This window comes from Lolium rigidum, chromosome 3, assembly GCF_022539505.1.
Source record: "Lolium rigidum isolate FL_2022 chromosome 3, APGP_CSIRO_Lrig_0.1, whole genome shotgun sequence".
Taxonomy (NCBI): domain Eukaryota; kingdom Viridiplantae; phylum Streptophyta; class Magnoliopsida; order Poales; family Poaceae; genus Lolium; species Lolium rigidum.
The window spans coordinates 347,126,989-347,144,120 of NC_061510.1; the positions used below are offsets into that span (position 1 = coordinate 347,126,989).

Consider the following 17,132-nt stretch of genomic DNA (forward strand, 5'->3'; position numbering starts at 1 on the left):
CAAGTTAGACGCCTCTAATTTGGTTTGCATATTTTACGTGGTTTAGGGTTTTCGAGTAAGATCCAATCTACCTACGAACATGAACCACAGCGGTGATACTAGTGTTGTCAATAGAAAGAGTAGATTGAATCTTCACTATGGTGGGACAGACAGACACCCGCAAAGCCACTTATGCAATACAAGTTGCATGTTGAGCGTGGAGCAAGTCTCATGAACGCGGTCATGTAAAGTTAGCCCGGGCCGCTTCATCCCACCATTCCGCAAGATGCAAAGTACACGAACTAAAGATAACAAAAGCATCAACGCCCACAAAACCATTGTGTTCTACTTGTGCAACCAATCTATGAATAGACACGGCTCTGATACCACTGATGGGATTCGTAGCATAGAAAACAAAAATTTTCCTACCGCAAGAACGAAACACAAGCCAAGATCTAATCTAGTAGATGGTAGCAATGAGAAGATTGTCAGATCCCGCTAGTCGGAATCGAACAATCTGCTCCTGATTTGGAGACCTGCATCGATCAATAACAGGATTTCTAGCTAAATAATTCTAAGACAACTAATAGAAGACAGAACTAGGGTTGCGTTTTGCATATTTCTTTCGATAGCCCGGTCGTTCCCCACGGGAAGGGCTTAATAGCCAGTTCGATTTATTACAACGAGAGATGAAAGGTAACGATGAATAAGCGATACAGTAAATGGTAACTCCAGCTTCATCTTGACCGTTGATCGCCTTAGCTTCATCTGGGTCGTTTGTTCTTCATAAAAGAGACATGGTAGCTTTAGTTAGGATGCCAAGATACAGAGTATCTGTCATTGCCGGTTCCTTGAAATCACACTTGTCCTCAAGTGTTAGGGGGAAACCAGGACTTGATAGTCGCTGAATAGAATGCAGGAAAAATCTTTTTGATGAAATCAGCATCTTCCCAGGAAGTGTCTTCTGGAGCAAGATTCTGCCATTCTATTAGCCATTGTGTGACCAGCACTTTGTTTCTTGGGAGAGACCTTGTCTCCAGAACTTTCAGAGGCTCAGTCTTGATCTTACCATTGTCACCAACTAAGGGCAGACCAGGTTGTGGCACGGCATTCTTGCCCACATGTTTCTTGAGCTGACTAACATGGAAAACTGGATGTATTTTGACTCCATCTGGCAGCAGTAGCCTGTAGGATAGGTTGCCAACCTTGTCAGTCACTCTGTAAGGGCCATAATATTTGCTTGTTAGTTTAATTGCCTGACGAAGACCAAAGGCAGCCATTCTGTAAGGCTGCATCTTTAGGTACACCATATCGCCAACTTCCAGAACTCGCTCTGTTCTTTTCTTGTCAGCATGTTTCTTCATGCGAGCTTGAGCTTGAGCTAGGTTCACCTTAAGCCTGTCAAGCATCAGTTGCTTCTCTTGTAGGAAATCTCGTGCTTCTGTCTCTTCAGGACCTGGGAGAGCTATCTCACTGATCATAGGTGGAGCATATCCATATAAGGCCTGAAATGGAGACATTTTAATCGCTGTGTGGTGTGAGGTATTATACCACCATTCAGCCATAGCTAACCATGAAGCCCATTTAGTTGGTTCTTGAAATACCATGCTTCGCAGATAGGACTCCAAACACTGGTTAACTCTCTCAGTTTGACCGTCTGTTTGTGGATGGTGGGCTGTGCTCATCTTGAGTTTGACATTGAGAGATTTGAATACTTTCTGCCACATGTGACTTGTGAAAATTCTGTCCCGATCAGTGACAATGCTGATAGGTGGACCGTGCAACTTGAAGATGTTCTCCATGAAGGCTTGAGCTACAGATTGCACCGAGTATGGATGAGACAAGTCTATGAAATGTGCCATTTTTGTCATTCTATCAACTACAACTAGTATGACGTCTTTTCCACGAGACTTTGGTAATCCCTCGATGAAGTCCATGGATATGTGTTGCCATGCCATGTCAGGGCGTTCCAGAGGTTCTAGAAGACCGGGATAGGGACAGTGTTCCGATTTGGATCGCTGACAAACAGCACATTCTGTGATGTATTGTTGTGTGTCTCGTTTCAGTCCAGGCCAATAGAAAATCCTCTTTATGCGCTGGTAAGTTGCTACCATCCCAGAGTGGCCACCAATTGCTGAAGCATGGAAGGACCCAAGCAGCTGCTCCTTAAGTGTTCTATCATCCCCAATATATATTCGCTTGTGGTAACGAATAATATTAGCATGTAGGGTGTAGACGCCATCAGTGTCTGGAGCAATGGCCAATCGCTGAATTAGTTCCTGGCAGCGTTCATCATTGTTGTAAGAGGCAACTACAGCTTCAATCCAGACTGGTTGGATGACAGTAATTGCATTCAATGAATCTCTTCTGCTGAGAGCATCGGCCGCTTTGTTTTCTTTGCCCTTTTTGTAGCTGATAGTGTAATTAAATTCAAGGAGTTTGAGTAGGAGCCTATGTTGTATACCTTCAGCCACTTTTTGTTCAGTAATGAACTTCAAGCTTTTCTGGTCAGTTTTTATTTGCAGCTCACTTCCCAGAAAGTAGTGGCGCCACCTCTTTAGTGCTTCTAAGATTGCTAGTGCTTCCTTGTCATAGGTAGACAGAGCAGCTGAGCGAGGACCAATGGTTCGACTGAAGTATGCTAATGGTCTATTTCTTTGCATAAGGACTGCTCCTATCCCAGAGCCACTTGCATCAGTTTCCAAAACAAAAGGAATTGAGAAATCAGGCAAAGCCATGACAGGTGCTGTGATTAGGCTTTCCTTAAGTAGCTCAAATGCTTTCGTTTGTTCCTCTGTCCACTGGAAGGAGTCTTTCTTCAGCATGTTATGTAGTGGGCGGCAGATCAGGCCATAGTTCTTTACAAATCTCCTGTAATACCCCGTTAATCCTAAGAATCCTCTCAGCTTAGTGATGTTCTTAGGTATTGGCCAGTCCTTAACAGCTTGTATCTTCTGTGGATCGGTAGAGACACCATCAGCAGAGATAACGTGCCCTAGATACTCTACCTGAGTTGTAGCAAATGTGCATTTGCTGAGCTTTGCAAACAGTCTATTTTTTCGCAATGTTTCTAGCACTGTTTTGAGGTGTCGCAGATGATCCTCTTTTGTTTTGCTGTAGACTAGGATATCATCGAAGAATACAAGCATAATCTTCCTCATCAGATCGGAGAAGACCGTGTTCATGAGTGACTGAAAGGTCGCTGGCGCGTTGGTAAGCCCAAAGGGCATGACCAAGTACTCAAAATGCCCAAAATATGTTCTGAACGCCGTTTTATGAACATCTTCTGGCTTCATTCGTATTTGATGGTAACCAGAACGTAAGTCCAACTTAGTGAAGTATCTGGCGCCATGTAGTTCATCAAGCAGATCCTCAATGACTGGTATTGGAAATTTATCCTTAATCGTCTGCATGTTCAATTTTCTGAAATCAATGCAGAGGCGCCATGAGCCATCCTTCTTTCTCACAAGGATAGCTGGTGAAGCATATGGGCTCTTGCTTGGTCGAATGACTGAAGACTCTAGCAGTTGCTTGATTTGTTGTTCCATTTCTGACTTCTGTTTGTGAGGAACTCGATATGGTCTGACTCGTGGAGGTTCAGACCCTTTCTGCAGCGGTATAGAATGGTCACATTGCCTCTGTGGTGGTAATCCTGCAGGTTCCTCAAACACATCTTTGAATTCTTGCAATAGCTCTTGTAGTTCTTTGTCCTCCTGAGGTGATACAGGCTGAGCTGAGGATACAGGAAAAAGGTAATAACCTGTAGCTCCTTTGGTGAATGCTTTCTGCATTTTTTCCATAGACATCAATTGTACCCCTTTTTTGAGTGACTGGTCATGCAGGGATACTTTTTTCTTGCCATAGAATTTTATTTTGATGTCTCTTTTTATGTAATCGAAAGTCACTGGGCTGTGGGTAAGCATCCAATCGCCACCAAGCACAATATCGTAGCCCTTCAGTGGAAGTATTTTGAATGTGTCTTGGAAAGAGTGTCCTTGGATGTGATACTGCATATCATCTACATGAGCTCCCGTATGCAGTTCTCCCCCTCCTGCTACCAATACTGTTTCCAAATTGTTACTGATGGTGTTGCAGTTAATTTTGGTAGCGAATTTGAGGTCCAGGAATGAGTGTGTGCTTCCGGTGTCCACCAAAGCAACAGCAGTTTTTCCTCCCATTTGTACTGCAAGAGTGAAAGTATTTTCGGATGACTTGCCTTTAGCAGCTTGAAGTGAAATTTGCATCATGGTTGATTTCTCAGTCTGCTCAGTAACTGGTGTCTCTTGTTCATCAGAGGAGCTAGGATCTGAGATGTCATCCTGTTCTTGTTCGTTTTGCTCTTCTGTGGTCATTAGATTTAATGACTTGTATTGCTGGCAACGGTGCCCAAAGAACCAGCGCTGTCCACAATATCTGCAATTATTTGGTTCCTTTGTTTTGATTTCCTGTTTCTGAAGCCCTCTGTCAGGTTCTTTCTTCACTGTATTTTCAGGAGGTGGCCGTTGTTTGTACTGTGTTGTACCAGCTGTATTTCCTCTTGAATAGTGTGAGCTGGAGCTAAATTTCCTGGAGGCCTGAGCATTTACTGCTTGTTCCATATCCCTTGCATGCTCTACGGCATCATAGAGTGTTGCTGGTTTGAGTGGCTTCATATAGTGTTTGATTTCAGGTCGCAATCCATTGATATAACATTTCACATAATATGCTTCCTTTACTTCAGGGTTTTCCTTTCTGTAACGAGCCATTTTCTCCTCAAACTTGTCAGTATATTCAGATACAGTGCTCTGTCGCTGTTTGATGGTGTTAAACTCATCAACCACGTCATAAGAACTGATTTCAGTAAACCTTTTCAGCAACACTTTGCAAAATTGAGACCAGCTGAGATTTTCTTCAAGCACCCCAGAATTCCTAAGCCATGTATCTGCTTTCCCAGTGATATACATCTGGGCATAGTCAAACTTCGCATCTTCTGGAACGTACACCATAGCAAAGTATTTATCTGTTGTTCTCAACCATTCATGTGGATTTGACCCATCAAAACGAGGAAAATCCATCTTGGGTGCTTTTGCAATAGACTTGTAGAACTGTGCATCGCGATCCAATTCTTGATATCTGTTTCCTCTCTGAGCTGGTCCTCTATCAGGATGCTCATATTGCCTGTACTGTTGTGGGTTTTGATTTGGGGGTGGGTTATTTGGCTGGTGTTGGTTTGGTTGTGGCTGAGGATTGTTGTTTGTGTTTTGGTTATAGGGAAAGAGTTGGGGTTCTGGTTGCGGAAGGTATGGTGGATATGGCTGGTTATATGGTTGTGTGTTGTAGTTCGGAGGGTATGGGTTGGGTGGTTGAGTGTAATGGTACTGCCAATCTGGGATGGTTTGTGGATAGTAATGTGGGTTGGCATGGTGGTGTGGGTATTGGTTCCACTGAGTGTACACCTCTTGATATGGCTGGTATGGTGGGTAGTATGGAGCAGTATGCTGAAACTGTCGTTGATCCTGGACAGGTTGCTCATGGTGCTGCCTTTGATCATTCAGATACTGTTCATGGTATTGCTCAACATTGACAGAATCACCTTGGAAGTGCTCCTTATCAGGCTGTTCAGAGTTTGGGAAATCATACCGAGGCTGTTCAGAATCTGGACGTCGACGCCAGTGTGGTGGTTGCGAATGGCCTCTTGTTTCTCCTAGCGACGCTGCTTTAGGTGGGGGTTGATGTGCACCTTGGGCCGCGGTCGCAGCCGTTGCGGCAGCAGCACGACTGCCCTCTTCCTCACGAGCAACACGACTGCGCTCTTCTTCACGAGCAGCACTCCTCCCACGATCCTCCGTCAACAACAACTCCAACCTGTTCATTTGATCGGTCAAGGTGATGAATTTACCTTCCATCCCATCTAGCTTGCTGCCAATTTCCTCGGTACGCGAGTTCACATGCTCCATGTCGAGCTTGAGCGCCGCGAACTCCTGCTCCGCCGCCTCCGAAACCTTGGACTTAGGCATAATTTCTTCCGCCGCCAGTCTACCACCGCCGTCGCCTGCCTCCGTAAGCGCTCGAGAGCAAGCACGACACAGGGATTTGACCGCCAAGGAAGAGTTCCTCTGGGACCTTGTCGTACACTCGCTCCGCGCCCGAACTGCGCCGCCGCCGCCAAGCCGCCGCCGTCGACCACGTCCAAGGAGACGTCACCGCCGCCTGCGCCTCCGTCGACCACACCCCGCCGCCGCGAAAGGGAGAGGAGCGATGAGATTCTAGGGAGATCCCAACCACCGCCTCCAACCCGATCGAATCGCCGCCGCAGTCCGAAGAAAGGCTCACGAACTGGATCTAAAAAAAAAAATTGGCCAAAAATCGCTAGCTCTTGATACCACTTTGTCAGATCCCGCTAGTCGGAATCGAACAATCTGCTCCTGATTTGGAGACCTGCATCGATCAATAACAGGATTTCTAGCTAAATAATTCTAAGACAACTAATAGAAGACAGAACTAGGGTTGCGTTTTGCATATTTCTTTCGATAGCCCGGTCGTTCCCCACGGGAAGGGCTTAATAGCCAGTTCAGTTTATTACAACAGAGATGAAAGGTAACAGTAAATAAGCGATACAGTAAATGGTAACTCCAGCTTCATCTTGACCGTTGATCGCCTTAGCTTCATCTGGGTCGTTTGTTCTTCATAACAGAGACATGGTAGCTTTAGTTAGGATGCCAAGATACAGAGTATCTGTCAAAGATCATGAGACTAACCCTCGAAGATTTCCAAAGCCTAACGAGATTAGATCTCGTGGTGGATGTAGTCGATCACTTGCCGCTTGCAAAAGCGCGTAGAAGATCTTGACGGTGCCACAGTCGGGAAGCACCTCCGTACTCGGTCACACGTACGGTGTTGATGACGACGTCCTTCTCCCTGTTCCAGCGGGCAGCAGAAGTAGTAGATCCTCCTCGGAATCCTGGCAGCACGACGACGTGGTGGCGGTGGTGGTGGAGAACTCCGGCAGGGCTTCGCCTATGCACTGCGGGAGTAGTATGTGGAGGAGGAGAGGCTAGGGTTTGGGGAGAGGGGGGGTGGTGCGGCCAACTCATGACTTGGTGTGGCCGGCCCCCTCCCCTTGCTCCTCATTATATAGGTGGAAACCTCCAAGAGTTAGACTACAAGTCTTCGAATAAGACCCGAAACCAAAACTTGCCATAAGGACGAAACCTACCCAAGGTGGGACTCCTACTCAAGGTGGGACTCCCACCCCTTCCTTTGGGGGGGGGTGGCCGGCCACCATGGTGGAGTCCACCTGGGACTCCTCCCCCTTAGGGTTGGCCGGCCATGCTAGGTGGAGTCCCTCCGGGACTCCACTTTCCATGGAGATTTCTTCCGGACTTTTCTAGAACCTTCTAGAACTTTTCATAAATGCACTGGATCATTTTCAAACTTAGAATATGACTTCCTATATATGAATCTTATTCTCCGGACCATTCTGGATCTCCTCGTGATGTCCTGGATCCCATCCGAGACTCCGAACAAAACTTCGAACTCCATTCCATATTCCATATCTACTTAAACGACATCAAACCTTAAGTGTGTCACCCTACGGTTCGCGAACTATGCAGACATGGTTGAGACTTCTCTCCGACCAATAACCAATAGCGGGATCTGGAGATCCATAATGGCTCCCACATATTCAATGATAACTTAGTGATCGATTGAACCATTTACATACGATACCGATTCCCTTTGTCACGCGATATTTTACTTGTCCGAGGTTTGATCATCGGTATCTCCATACCTTGTTCAACCTCGTCTCCAACAAGTACTCTTTACTCGTACCGTGGTATGTCATCTCTTATGAACCATTCATATGCTTGCAAGCTAATTAGACGACATTCCACCGAGAGGGCCCAAAGTATATCTATCCGTCATCGGGATGGACAAATCCCACTCTTGATCCATCTGCCTCAACTCATACTTTTCGAATACTTAATCCCACCTTTATAACCACCCATTTACGCAGTGGCGTTTGATGTAATCAAAGTACCCTTCCGGTATAAGTGATTTACATGATCTCATGGTCGAAGGACTAGGTAACCATGTATCGAAAGCTTATAGCAAACTGAACTTAATGACATGATCTTATGCTACGCTTATTTGGGTGTATGTCCATTATATCATTCACCTAATGACATAACCTTGTTATTAATAACATCTAATGTTCATGATCACGAAACCTTGATCATCTATTAATCAACAAGCTAGTTATATAAGAGGCTTACTAGGGACTCCTTGTTGTTTACATAACACACATGTATCAATGTTTCGGTTAATACAATTATAGAATGGTATGCAAACATTTATCATAAACACAAAGATATATTATAATAACCATTTTATTATTGCTTCTTGGGCATATCTCCAACACCAACCGGTTCAGCACAAACTCTGATAGCTCAGGTTTCCAAACCATGGCTGATTTGCTTGCTATCAGAGATGGCTGAGCATTCACAGTTGGCGCAGATAGATCAGGGGAGCCCAAAGGTATGATGGCCTACATGACATACGCTAGCAGATCAATGAACTACGACATGGACATCCTTAAGCACTAGCAGATCTATGAACTACGACATGGACATCTTTAAGCACTAGCAGATCTATGAACTACCAGTACCACATCAAAGAACAACGAGGTAGGTAAGATCGGCCTTACAGTCAAAGGAGCCACACGCAGCACCGAGGCAGGGGAAGCAGGGGACCCTGGCGAAGATGCAGCCAGCACCACCGTCCCAGTGGAAGATGCATGCAGCACCACCATCCTCGTCGTAGAGTCAGATCAACCTGAAAAACCTCCACAACCCCCGGCGGCTACGAAGGAATGTCCTACAATGCATTCGTTCAGACCCCGGTTGTGTACCCACAAGATCTAGATCTAAGGCTAGGGTTTGCAGAAGCTTACCACAACCGAAGTCATCGACGCAGAAGAAGAAGACGACCATCCTCCGCGGCCAGTAGCCGCCGCCACAGCCGTAAGCCCCGCTGACCGTGCGGGTGAGGTAGAGCCGGCCATGTCGCTAGATCGGGGATGGTGGATGAGCTCGAAATGGGGGGAAATGTGGGATTTGGATTTGCCGGTGAGAGAGCCGCCCCTATATACGGTGGCGACATTTCAAGCGCGGTGAGCGAATTCATGGCGCCCAGATTTCACCGTCCCGCGCAAGCTCCCGCCATCTCCTGCGGTGGCTCTGCGAGGACGCCGCGTTCTCCACTTCTGCGGAAAGGGGATGGCTCGCTAGAAACGGCCGAACCGGGCGTTCCTCTAGGGCCTGGCCCGAGGCTGCTTTGAGAACGGTTTCTGCAAGAACGCAGCGTCGACCATGCATCCAAACGGCAAAAAAGCTGGGCCGATGCGAGCCAAGGGACATGCAGCCTACAAAGGTGTCCTTCATGATCAGGATTTGATCCGGGGACGCAACAGGAGAAAGCCCAGGCCCAGCCCAAGAACCCCCACCGTATCCCGCAAAACCTAGGTTTCCAAAAAAAAAAAGTTTACTGCGCCTCGCCCGCAGCTCCCCCATCTCGACGCGTCCCCGGCGCACGCGCGCGCCCCGCCCCGCCCCGGCGAGCAGCTGGCGAGCCAGCGATGGAGGACGAGGAGATGGAGAAGAAGGTGCAGCAGTACCTGCACCGCAAGGGCTTCCGCCTCACCGAGCTCGCGCTGCAGGAGGAGCGGAACCGCCTCTCCACCACCTCCCTCTCCGACGTCTCGCTTTCCAGGTCAGTACCCCGCTGCCGTGTCCGATGGCCGCAGCGGCCTTGATCCCGAGTTCCGGAGCGAGGAAGCTAGTAGCTGCTGATTTGGTGCAGTTCGTCAGTATAAATGGTGTGCCAAATTGGTACTCATCTACGGCTAGGATTCTCCGAGTTTCTGCTAGGGTTAAGTTCTCCCAGTTCAGAATTTGCTTAGCCAGTCGAAGTGTGAGAAATTGATACTTCTCTCGGGCAGTGGATGTGGGCTAAAGGAGCATTGAACTGATAGTTGAGGGGGCTAAACTAGAGTATCATGTCAAAAAACATGCTCCGAAACCAAAATTGCTCTGTATTCCATGCTACTCTGAAAATTTACTACCATGTAGTAACTGCAAATGTTCCCCATTGACAGGTCGGATAATGATCCAGCAAGATACTATGATGGTTACAACAAGCTAAGAACATGGGCGTACAATTCTCTGGACCAGTACAAGGTGTGTTTCCTTAAGGCCGATTGTGCTTCATGTTCACAGCTCTAGTACACCTGGCTGCACTTCACATTGCAGCATTCATAGATATTTTGAGGCATGGAGCTTATATATCCACATTACTCATTTATATAGTATGCTAGTAGTTTGATATTATCATGCTTCTCTTGGTAGAAACGATCTTCCTACTTGGTGCACACAGCTTCTAGATCATGGCTGAATTTATGCCTACTAGCTTCAGATGTAGCTTTTACAAAATGATCTTCTTTCTGTTTTATGGCATGAGTTCCCACTGAGGAACCCCTAGAAAGCAAAAAAAAAACTATTCATACACGCATAATCATGTGCTTGTCACCTGATTGTATCCACCAGAAAAAAGGATATTTGGGTGCGGTTCCTGGGCTACGTGCTATAATCTGATGTACATACTAAATGAAACGGCCTTTTCTGTTATTGTATTCAGCTATATGCTTCGTGCCTCTGAGTTTTGATTTTTTTTTTGTAGCATGAATTACTCCGTGTCCTTTATCCAGTGTTTATCCATTGCTTCATGGATCTAGTCGCAGAGGGACATACACAAGAAGGTAATTTTTTTTACGGGCAAGGAACGAATGGGTAGTTGGTAATACATAATTGGATTTATTATGTCTGCATTTTATGTTTCCTCTTAGTTTATTTTGGGAAATTATGTCATTAATATAATAATGTACGAATCCTGCAGCTCGGTCGTTTTTCCATAGATTTCGGGAAGATCATGAACTGATGCATTCAAGGGATCTCCAAAAGCTGGAAGGCATTCTTTCTCCTTTGCATTTGGAGGTCAAAATTTAGCTCTCTTACATCCATTCAAGTGTGAATGAGGATTTGCATTTCTTTATTTGAATTTTATCTTCTCAGGATTCACAGAACATGCACTTATTGTCACGCGTGCTAAAATTTGCAGGAAATGGATCTGGCTAGATCTTTAAGGGAGAATAAATTCAGAATTAAATTATGTGAGGTAGTACCGCACCAAGTTCGTCTATACTTGTATTCTGCTATTTGTTGCAACTTGCAACTACGATGGTTCGGTCTCCTTTATCATCCAAAATCAATGCGCAGAGATAAACGTTCCACTGAATCCACATTACTTGTTGTGACAATAGCGTTAGAAGTTCAGATGCTCTGTCCTCATGTATCATTTCCCCCATTTATTTCGTAAGTGTTGTTTAGACCAAGATAAACAGACACAATTTAGGTCTGTTTTTACTTCTTTTGTTGCTGAATCTTAATGCGCAACCGTTGGGAATAATAGTATATGCTACAGTGTGAATATACAATAATACATGTACTGTATCCTAGTGTCAAATATGAGACACAAACCATGTATAGATCATTTTTTAATGGATGTTACCGGCAAAGTGCATTCCAATATTATTAGTTCACGTTGCAAACTATACTAGATGATGCATAGATCATGATCTCACTTTTCCATTGCTGCGATCTTTGTGCTATAAAAAATAAAGTCAACTACTCAGCTTAAAGCTTCTAGCCTGTGTTTCATTGCAGTATTCATATGAATTACTTCTCCAGTATCTCCAGAAAACACAAGCTCTTGTGATGCTTGGAATAATCAATGAAAGGATAATTTTTGAAGGTACACAGTTCCCCAGTCTATTGAGAGAATATCATCCAATTTTACCTATTCTCACTTCTCAAATCTTCTCTGCCACTTTTCTCTGTGCTAAATTGGCAGTATCTGCTGGGCAACCTTCATTGATCTCTGATGATGCGGATGTTGTTGCTCTGGTTGGGACCAGTAAGGACTTGGCAAAACAGATAAATCAGAAGGAAGTGCATTGGGGGGTATGTTACTCAAGCACATCAGTGATCAATCTGTTTGTTTTCTATTATCTATTCTACCAAAACAGTTATAAAGGCAGATCAAAGAGGAAACCTGGCTCTAGTAGCACTACTGTTTTTGCCACTTCGGGACCACACCTCTCCCACAAGTGCAATTTTCCAGTTTTCTATTTCTTGGGAATGAACTCTTCTTAAAATTAAAATTTGGGTATGCAGTTGCTTGAAGATTCAGTCGAGGAGCGTATGGAGAAAGCACTCTCAGATTCTGATAAAACTGAAGCAGAAAGCAAGGATGCAGATGCGGAAGATAATAACAAGGCAAGAAACTCTCCCATAGTATGGGAGCCTTGTTACATTATATCTGCTACGCTCTCTGCGTTGAAACATGAATGTTCCTTTTCTTTATTGCGTCTTGCTGTTAGCAGCATGTTGTTGTTCTTCTCTTCTTCTGTTGTTATCTTGAGAACAGGAATGCTATCGTCCATTGCTTGGTTCCACTATGCATGTGCCCTTGTTTGTTAGCCACGAATAATTTTTCATTATTTCTTATTGCTTTTGGTACAGAAAAAATCTTCAGAAGGTGGAAAGCAGGGTGGTCCTCTTAATAAAAAGCTAAAAAAGGATAAGGTTGTTGGTGCAGCAGGGAAAAACAACAAATCCGAAGCAAGCATGGTATCTGCGGCACCTCGTGTGAAACCAGAGCTAACCCTTCCAGCAACGTACAATTTTATTCTCTTTGTTATTTCCTTTTGAGAAGCTCAGTTTGGTCTACATTTTTTTTTTCAAAACTAAATAATTTCTGAGCTGTTGCTTTTTAAAAGAGAACACAATTCCTAACTGAATTTGGGTCTATAGTCCAGACCCTGCATGTAACTGTCATGCTTTTGAGCTGGTAATCCGGATCCCTTCTAGGAACCTGAAATAAAAGCTGAGGGGTTTTATGGTAGTCACTTGGAATAGTTTCCGTAAAGGTTCGGGAGGACCAAATATTGCATTTTCCACTTTCATGTGCCTACTTTTTTATCTGTTAAGTGTCAAACTTGAGTTGTACGAACCTTGAGAAATATTACTTATTTGTTTCAGGCCTGTTGAAGTTGAGCAATCAATTCTTGAGGACTTGCGGAATCGTGCACAATTGAATAACTTGGCATTGCCATCCGTTAGCTTCTATACATTCCTTAATACACATAACGGGTAATTGTACCTGCAACTTATTACCAACTGTTTCAGTGTGCATACTTTGTTTTGATCATTGTCCCGTGGAACCACAGATTAAACTGCTCATCTATCTCAAACGATGGATCATTGGTTGTTGGTGGGTTCTCAGACTCATCAGTAAAGGTTAGTCCCTTTTCGTGATATTTTTCTTTTCATGTGATCACTGTTATTAACTGGTAAAATTCCCTTGTTTCACTAGGTTTGGGATATGGCAAAGATTGGTCAACCTGCCAAAACATGTTAGTCGTTCTACACTACATAATTTTGATATTTTTTCCATTGTGTTATGATGAAGTACTTCTGTAATTGTATATCTGAATTTGGTCATGAGAGCCTTTTGTTCTAAGTATTCTAGTTTATTTCAGTTAGTTTAAGTTAGGACCTAGAACTGCACTGATGCATCTATAGGACAATGCAAAAATGTCTTCTCGGCCTTCTTGCTGGGCATGATAGAATATTGTAACGGACTACTGGTCTTGCAGTATTAGACTGGAACCTCTTCATAACCTCAGAATAATCTTTAGAATTAATTCTTCTAACACAGTAGCGTTTTCAGTCATATATTGATGCTGTTTACTGATTGGGAAACTTTGGACTCTCAGCTAGTTCACAAGGAGAGAATGGATCTTCACAGGGTGAGCACTTGTCATCAACATCTGAGGGGAAGAGACCTTATACATTATTCCAGGGTCATTCTGGGCCAGTTTATTCTGCTGCCTTTAGTCCATTTGGGGATTTTCTCCTGTCATCATCTTCAGATTCAACAAGTAAAACATCATTTAAATTCTGCTTATTTTGTAACTCATTTCCTTGTCTATTTATAATTTGAAATTACCATTTCATCTATTTTTTAAATATTTGTTACAGTTCGACTGTGGAGTACAAAGCTGAACGCCAATCTTGTTTGTTACAAAGGACACAATTACCCAGTTTGGGATGTCCAAGTATGTGAACAAGCCCTTTCTCTGTATCATTGCTGTGAAAACATTTGAGATGTTCTTCATGAGATGTCTTGACTGCCTAGTTCATGTCAAAACATTTGATTAGTTAGTCAACTGTTCAGTGGCTTTTATTTAAATGATACTCAGACAGAATTACATGATCCGTGGAGGCTAGTGTACTGAGTGCTCAGGCATCTGATACTGTCACAACCACTTTATGCATTTCTACCTGAAGTTTTTTATTGAGTGATGAGTCAATCTCTTTATGACTGTTTTAAGCCTCAAATGTGGTTGATCATATCATGAACTGGCCCCTGAGTTTCTGCTGGCCATCAATATTTACTCTCTGATTGCCTGAAAGGATGCATACATTAGTAATAGTCTTCTGAAGTTCTAATAGTGTCCTAATTTCCTGTATGAATGTGATATAAAAATGAATATTCTGGAGCTAAAATGGATGTCTCCGTTATTACAATCATTGTCCATAGCCGACTATTGTCTGTCTTGATCTTGGTGCAAGGAGTGCAAAACTGCAAATGCTTGTGAGAAATATTCCTAGTTTGCTATTTGTTTTGAATACTTCTGATGATGGGACCTGGAATAGGTCCATTGGGCTTGACGTTCTTTTCAACAGCTTATGATCGGTCTAGATATCAATGCTGCTTAGTTTTCTAATTCTTTGCTGTTGAACATCATGACATTGTTATGCATTGTAATATTTGCTGACATTTCTTTGATGTTTCTGTGGCAGTTTAGTCCAGTCGGTCATTACTTTGCCAGTGCCTCGCATGATAGGACTGCTCGAATCTGGTCCATGGATAAAATCCAACCTTTGCGAATCATGGCTGGACATCTTGCCGATGTTGATGTAAGTGGGCTTCTGGCACAGAACTTGCAATGATTTGAAAATTGATAGTTTGGCTACAGGCGCTTGACGTACATGCTTATGCTTTCAATGTGTACTGATGCTTGGTTCTTCTGCATATTACTTGTCTGACAGTGTGTGCAATGGCATGTCAACTGTAACTACATTGCCACGGGCTCCAGCGACAAAACTGTAAGGCTATGGGATGTTCAAACAGGTGAATGTATACGGATGTTTATTGGTCATAGGAGTATGGTCTTGTCATTGGCAATGTCTCCTGATGGGCGATACATGGCCTCTGGAGACGAAGATGGAACCATCATGATGTGGGATCTTTCTACTGGTCGCTGCGTTTCACCACTAGCGGGTCACAACTCTTGCGTGTGGTCACTTGCTTTCAGGTAATCATATATTATAGTACATGTTTTGCTTGCTTATTATTGCATGCGTTCTTGTTGCTGATGGTAGTAAAAAAAATAGCAGATATACTGAATATGTGTGAAGAGTAGGAGTTGGTGGTTGGGCTTGACAAACTGGCTTTTCCGGCTGCTGCCTATAATCAGTTATCTGATCAGGGCATCAGGCCTAGTCTTGGAAAAGCAGTTTCTTCAATTCACACTGGGTTAGATTCATGGGTAGATTTATCTATAAACAAGCAATAAGTTTATTAATCATCTCGGCCATCCTTTCCGAGAGTACTTAACTGGATGATCATGTGATGCTCTCTTCAGATTACCGTGCCGTGGAACTTGAACTCATGTGCTTAGTCACGTGGTTATTTTATCTTGAATATGCATTGATGGCCAGGCTTATGCACTTGGCAGCAAGGCACTTATTGGGATCACAGTGGATTTTCTTATGGATCCATTGTTTAAATAATTTCTGTAAATATGTCTTCTGTATCTTATGCATTGTTTTCTAGTAGATTTAAACTTCCAATGGGTTAGATTGAATATGCATTGATAGTTCTGCTTTGAAATGTACATTTTTTTCTTCCAGTGATAAGTCATGCTGTGCTATTCTTTATACAGTATGATCAGTAATTGTATGCTAATATTCTATACCAAAAAAATCATCTTATTTAAAGCATGTTTTCTTTGTTATAGCTGCGAAGGAGCATTGCTTGCTTCTGGATCAGCGGATTGCACTGTTAAACTCTGGGATGTCGCTTCCAGCACAAAGGCCCTTAAGGTGGATGACACGTAAGTTGGTTGACTCTAGCTGTAAAATATCCTCTATTTTTTGCAAAGCTTGTTCTTGTAAAAATGCTACTCCAGCTTCTTTACTCAAGTTGTTAAATATCCTTTATTTTCTTGTAACAGCAAAGCTGGTTCTACAAACAGGCTGAGGTTGCTAAAAGCTCTCCCGACAAAATCAACTCCTGTTTATAACTTGCGGGTGAGAAATCTTTTCTCCTTCCATGCATCGTTTCAGTCAGTTAACTTACCGTGTGCACTGAAAACAGAGAACTAACTGCTTTCTTGCAATTGCAGTTTTCTCGGAGGAATCTTCTATTTGCTACTGGTGCTCTCTCGCTAGGCTCCTAAGCTTGCTGTATGTTCTCTAGAATACAATTAGCACTCTTTCAGTTTTGACCTTAAGTGGTGAAGTTGATGTTTGCTTGACTGACTCCTGTTGTAGAGCTTACGTTTCCATTAGTGATCTCAGTGAACTTTATAACTGTATCCTTTGAACAGTGCGAGTCATCGGAACGTGTATTGTTGTAACATTAGCTAATTTAAGTATCCTGTGAGCAGTGCGACTCATCAGAATATTGTTGTAACATTAGCTAATTTAAGTTATGTAAAAGGTAGGATTTAGAAAGAGGAAGTGCTGATGCTTAGTCTATGAAAGAAGTTAATGACCCAAGAGCTTTAGGGGCTTCTTGAGCGTTGTTTTCACATCATTAAGAGAATGCGTTTAGATACAATTATTCTAGTGCATTGTCTTAGTATAGCATCTAAAAGAGTTGTAATTTGATATTTTGTGAGAGATAGCATAACCTATCTTGAGTTCACGGTAAAAGCCATATCTGGTTTCATTGCGCTGGAACTTTCCTTCTTGGTGGAAGTTTTTCTT

General features: G+C 43.5%; 1 protein-coding gene across 1 annotated transcript; it reads left to right on the plus strand.

Moving 5' to 3' along the window:
• The first annotated feature begins 9,585 nt into the window (after window positions 1-9,585).
• Window positions 9,586-16,822, plus strand: LOC124704007 (transcription initiation factor TFIID subunit 5-like). Its single transcript, XM_047236239.1, has 19 exons — window positions 9,586-9,726; window positions 10,112-10,193; window positions 10,693-10,771; window positions 10,909-11,006; window positions 11,131-11,187; window positions 11,736-11,823; window positions 11,923-12,032; window positions 12,246-12,347; window positions 12,594-12,748; window positions 13,113-13,223; window positions 13,301-13,370; window positions 13,447-13,486; window positions 13,850-14,014; window positions 14,115-14,191; window positions 14,940-15,056; window positions 15,189-15,454; window positions 16,160-16,255; window positions 16,376-16,451; window positions 16,547-16,822. Exons 1-19 carry the CDS (start codon window positions 9,593-9,595, stop codon window positions 16,598-16,600), a joined length of 1,977 nt encoding a protein of 658 aa, XP_047092195.1. The 5' UTR covers window positions 9,586-9,592; the 3' UTR covers window positions 16,601-16,822.
• Window positions 16,823-17,132: the final 310 nt, after the last annotated feature.

Coding starts and splice junctions, on each gene's coding strand:
- LOC124704007 (XM_047236239.1), top strand. CDS start 9,593: ATGGAGGACGAGGAGATGGAGAAGAAGGTGCAGCAGTACCTGCACCGC. Junction 12,749..13,112: donor GAGCTAACCCTTCCAGCAAC/GTACAATTTTAT, acceptor TATTTGTTTCAG/GCCTGTTGAAGTTGAGCAAT. Junction 13,224..13,300: donor TTCCTTAATACACATAACGG/GTAATTGTACCT, acceptor GTGGAACCACAG/ATTAAACTGCTCATCTATCT.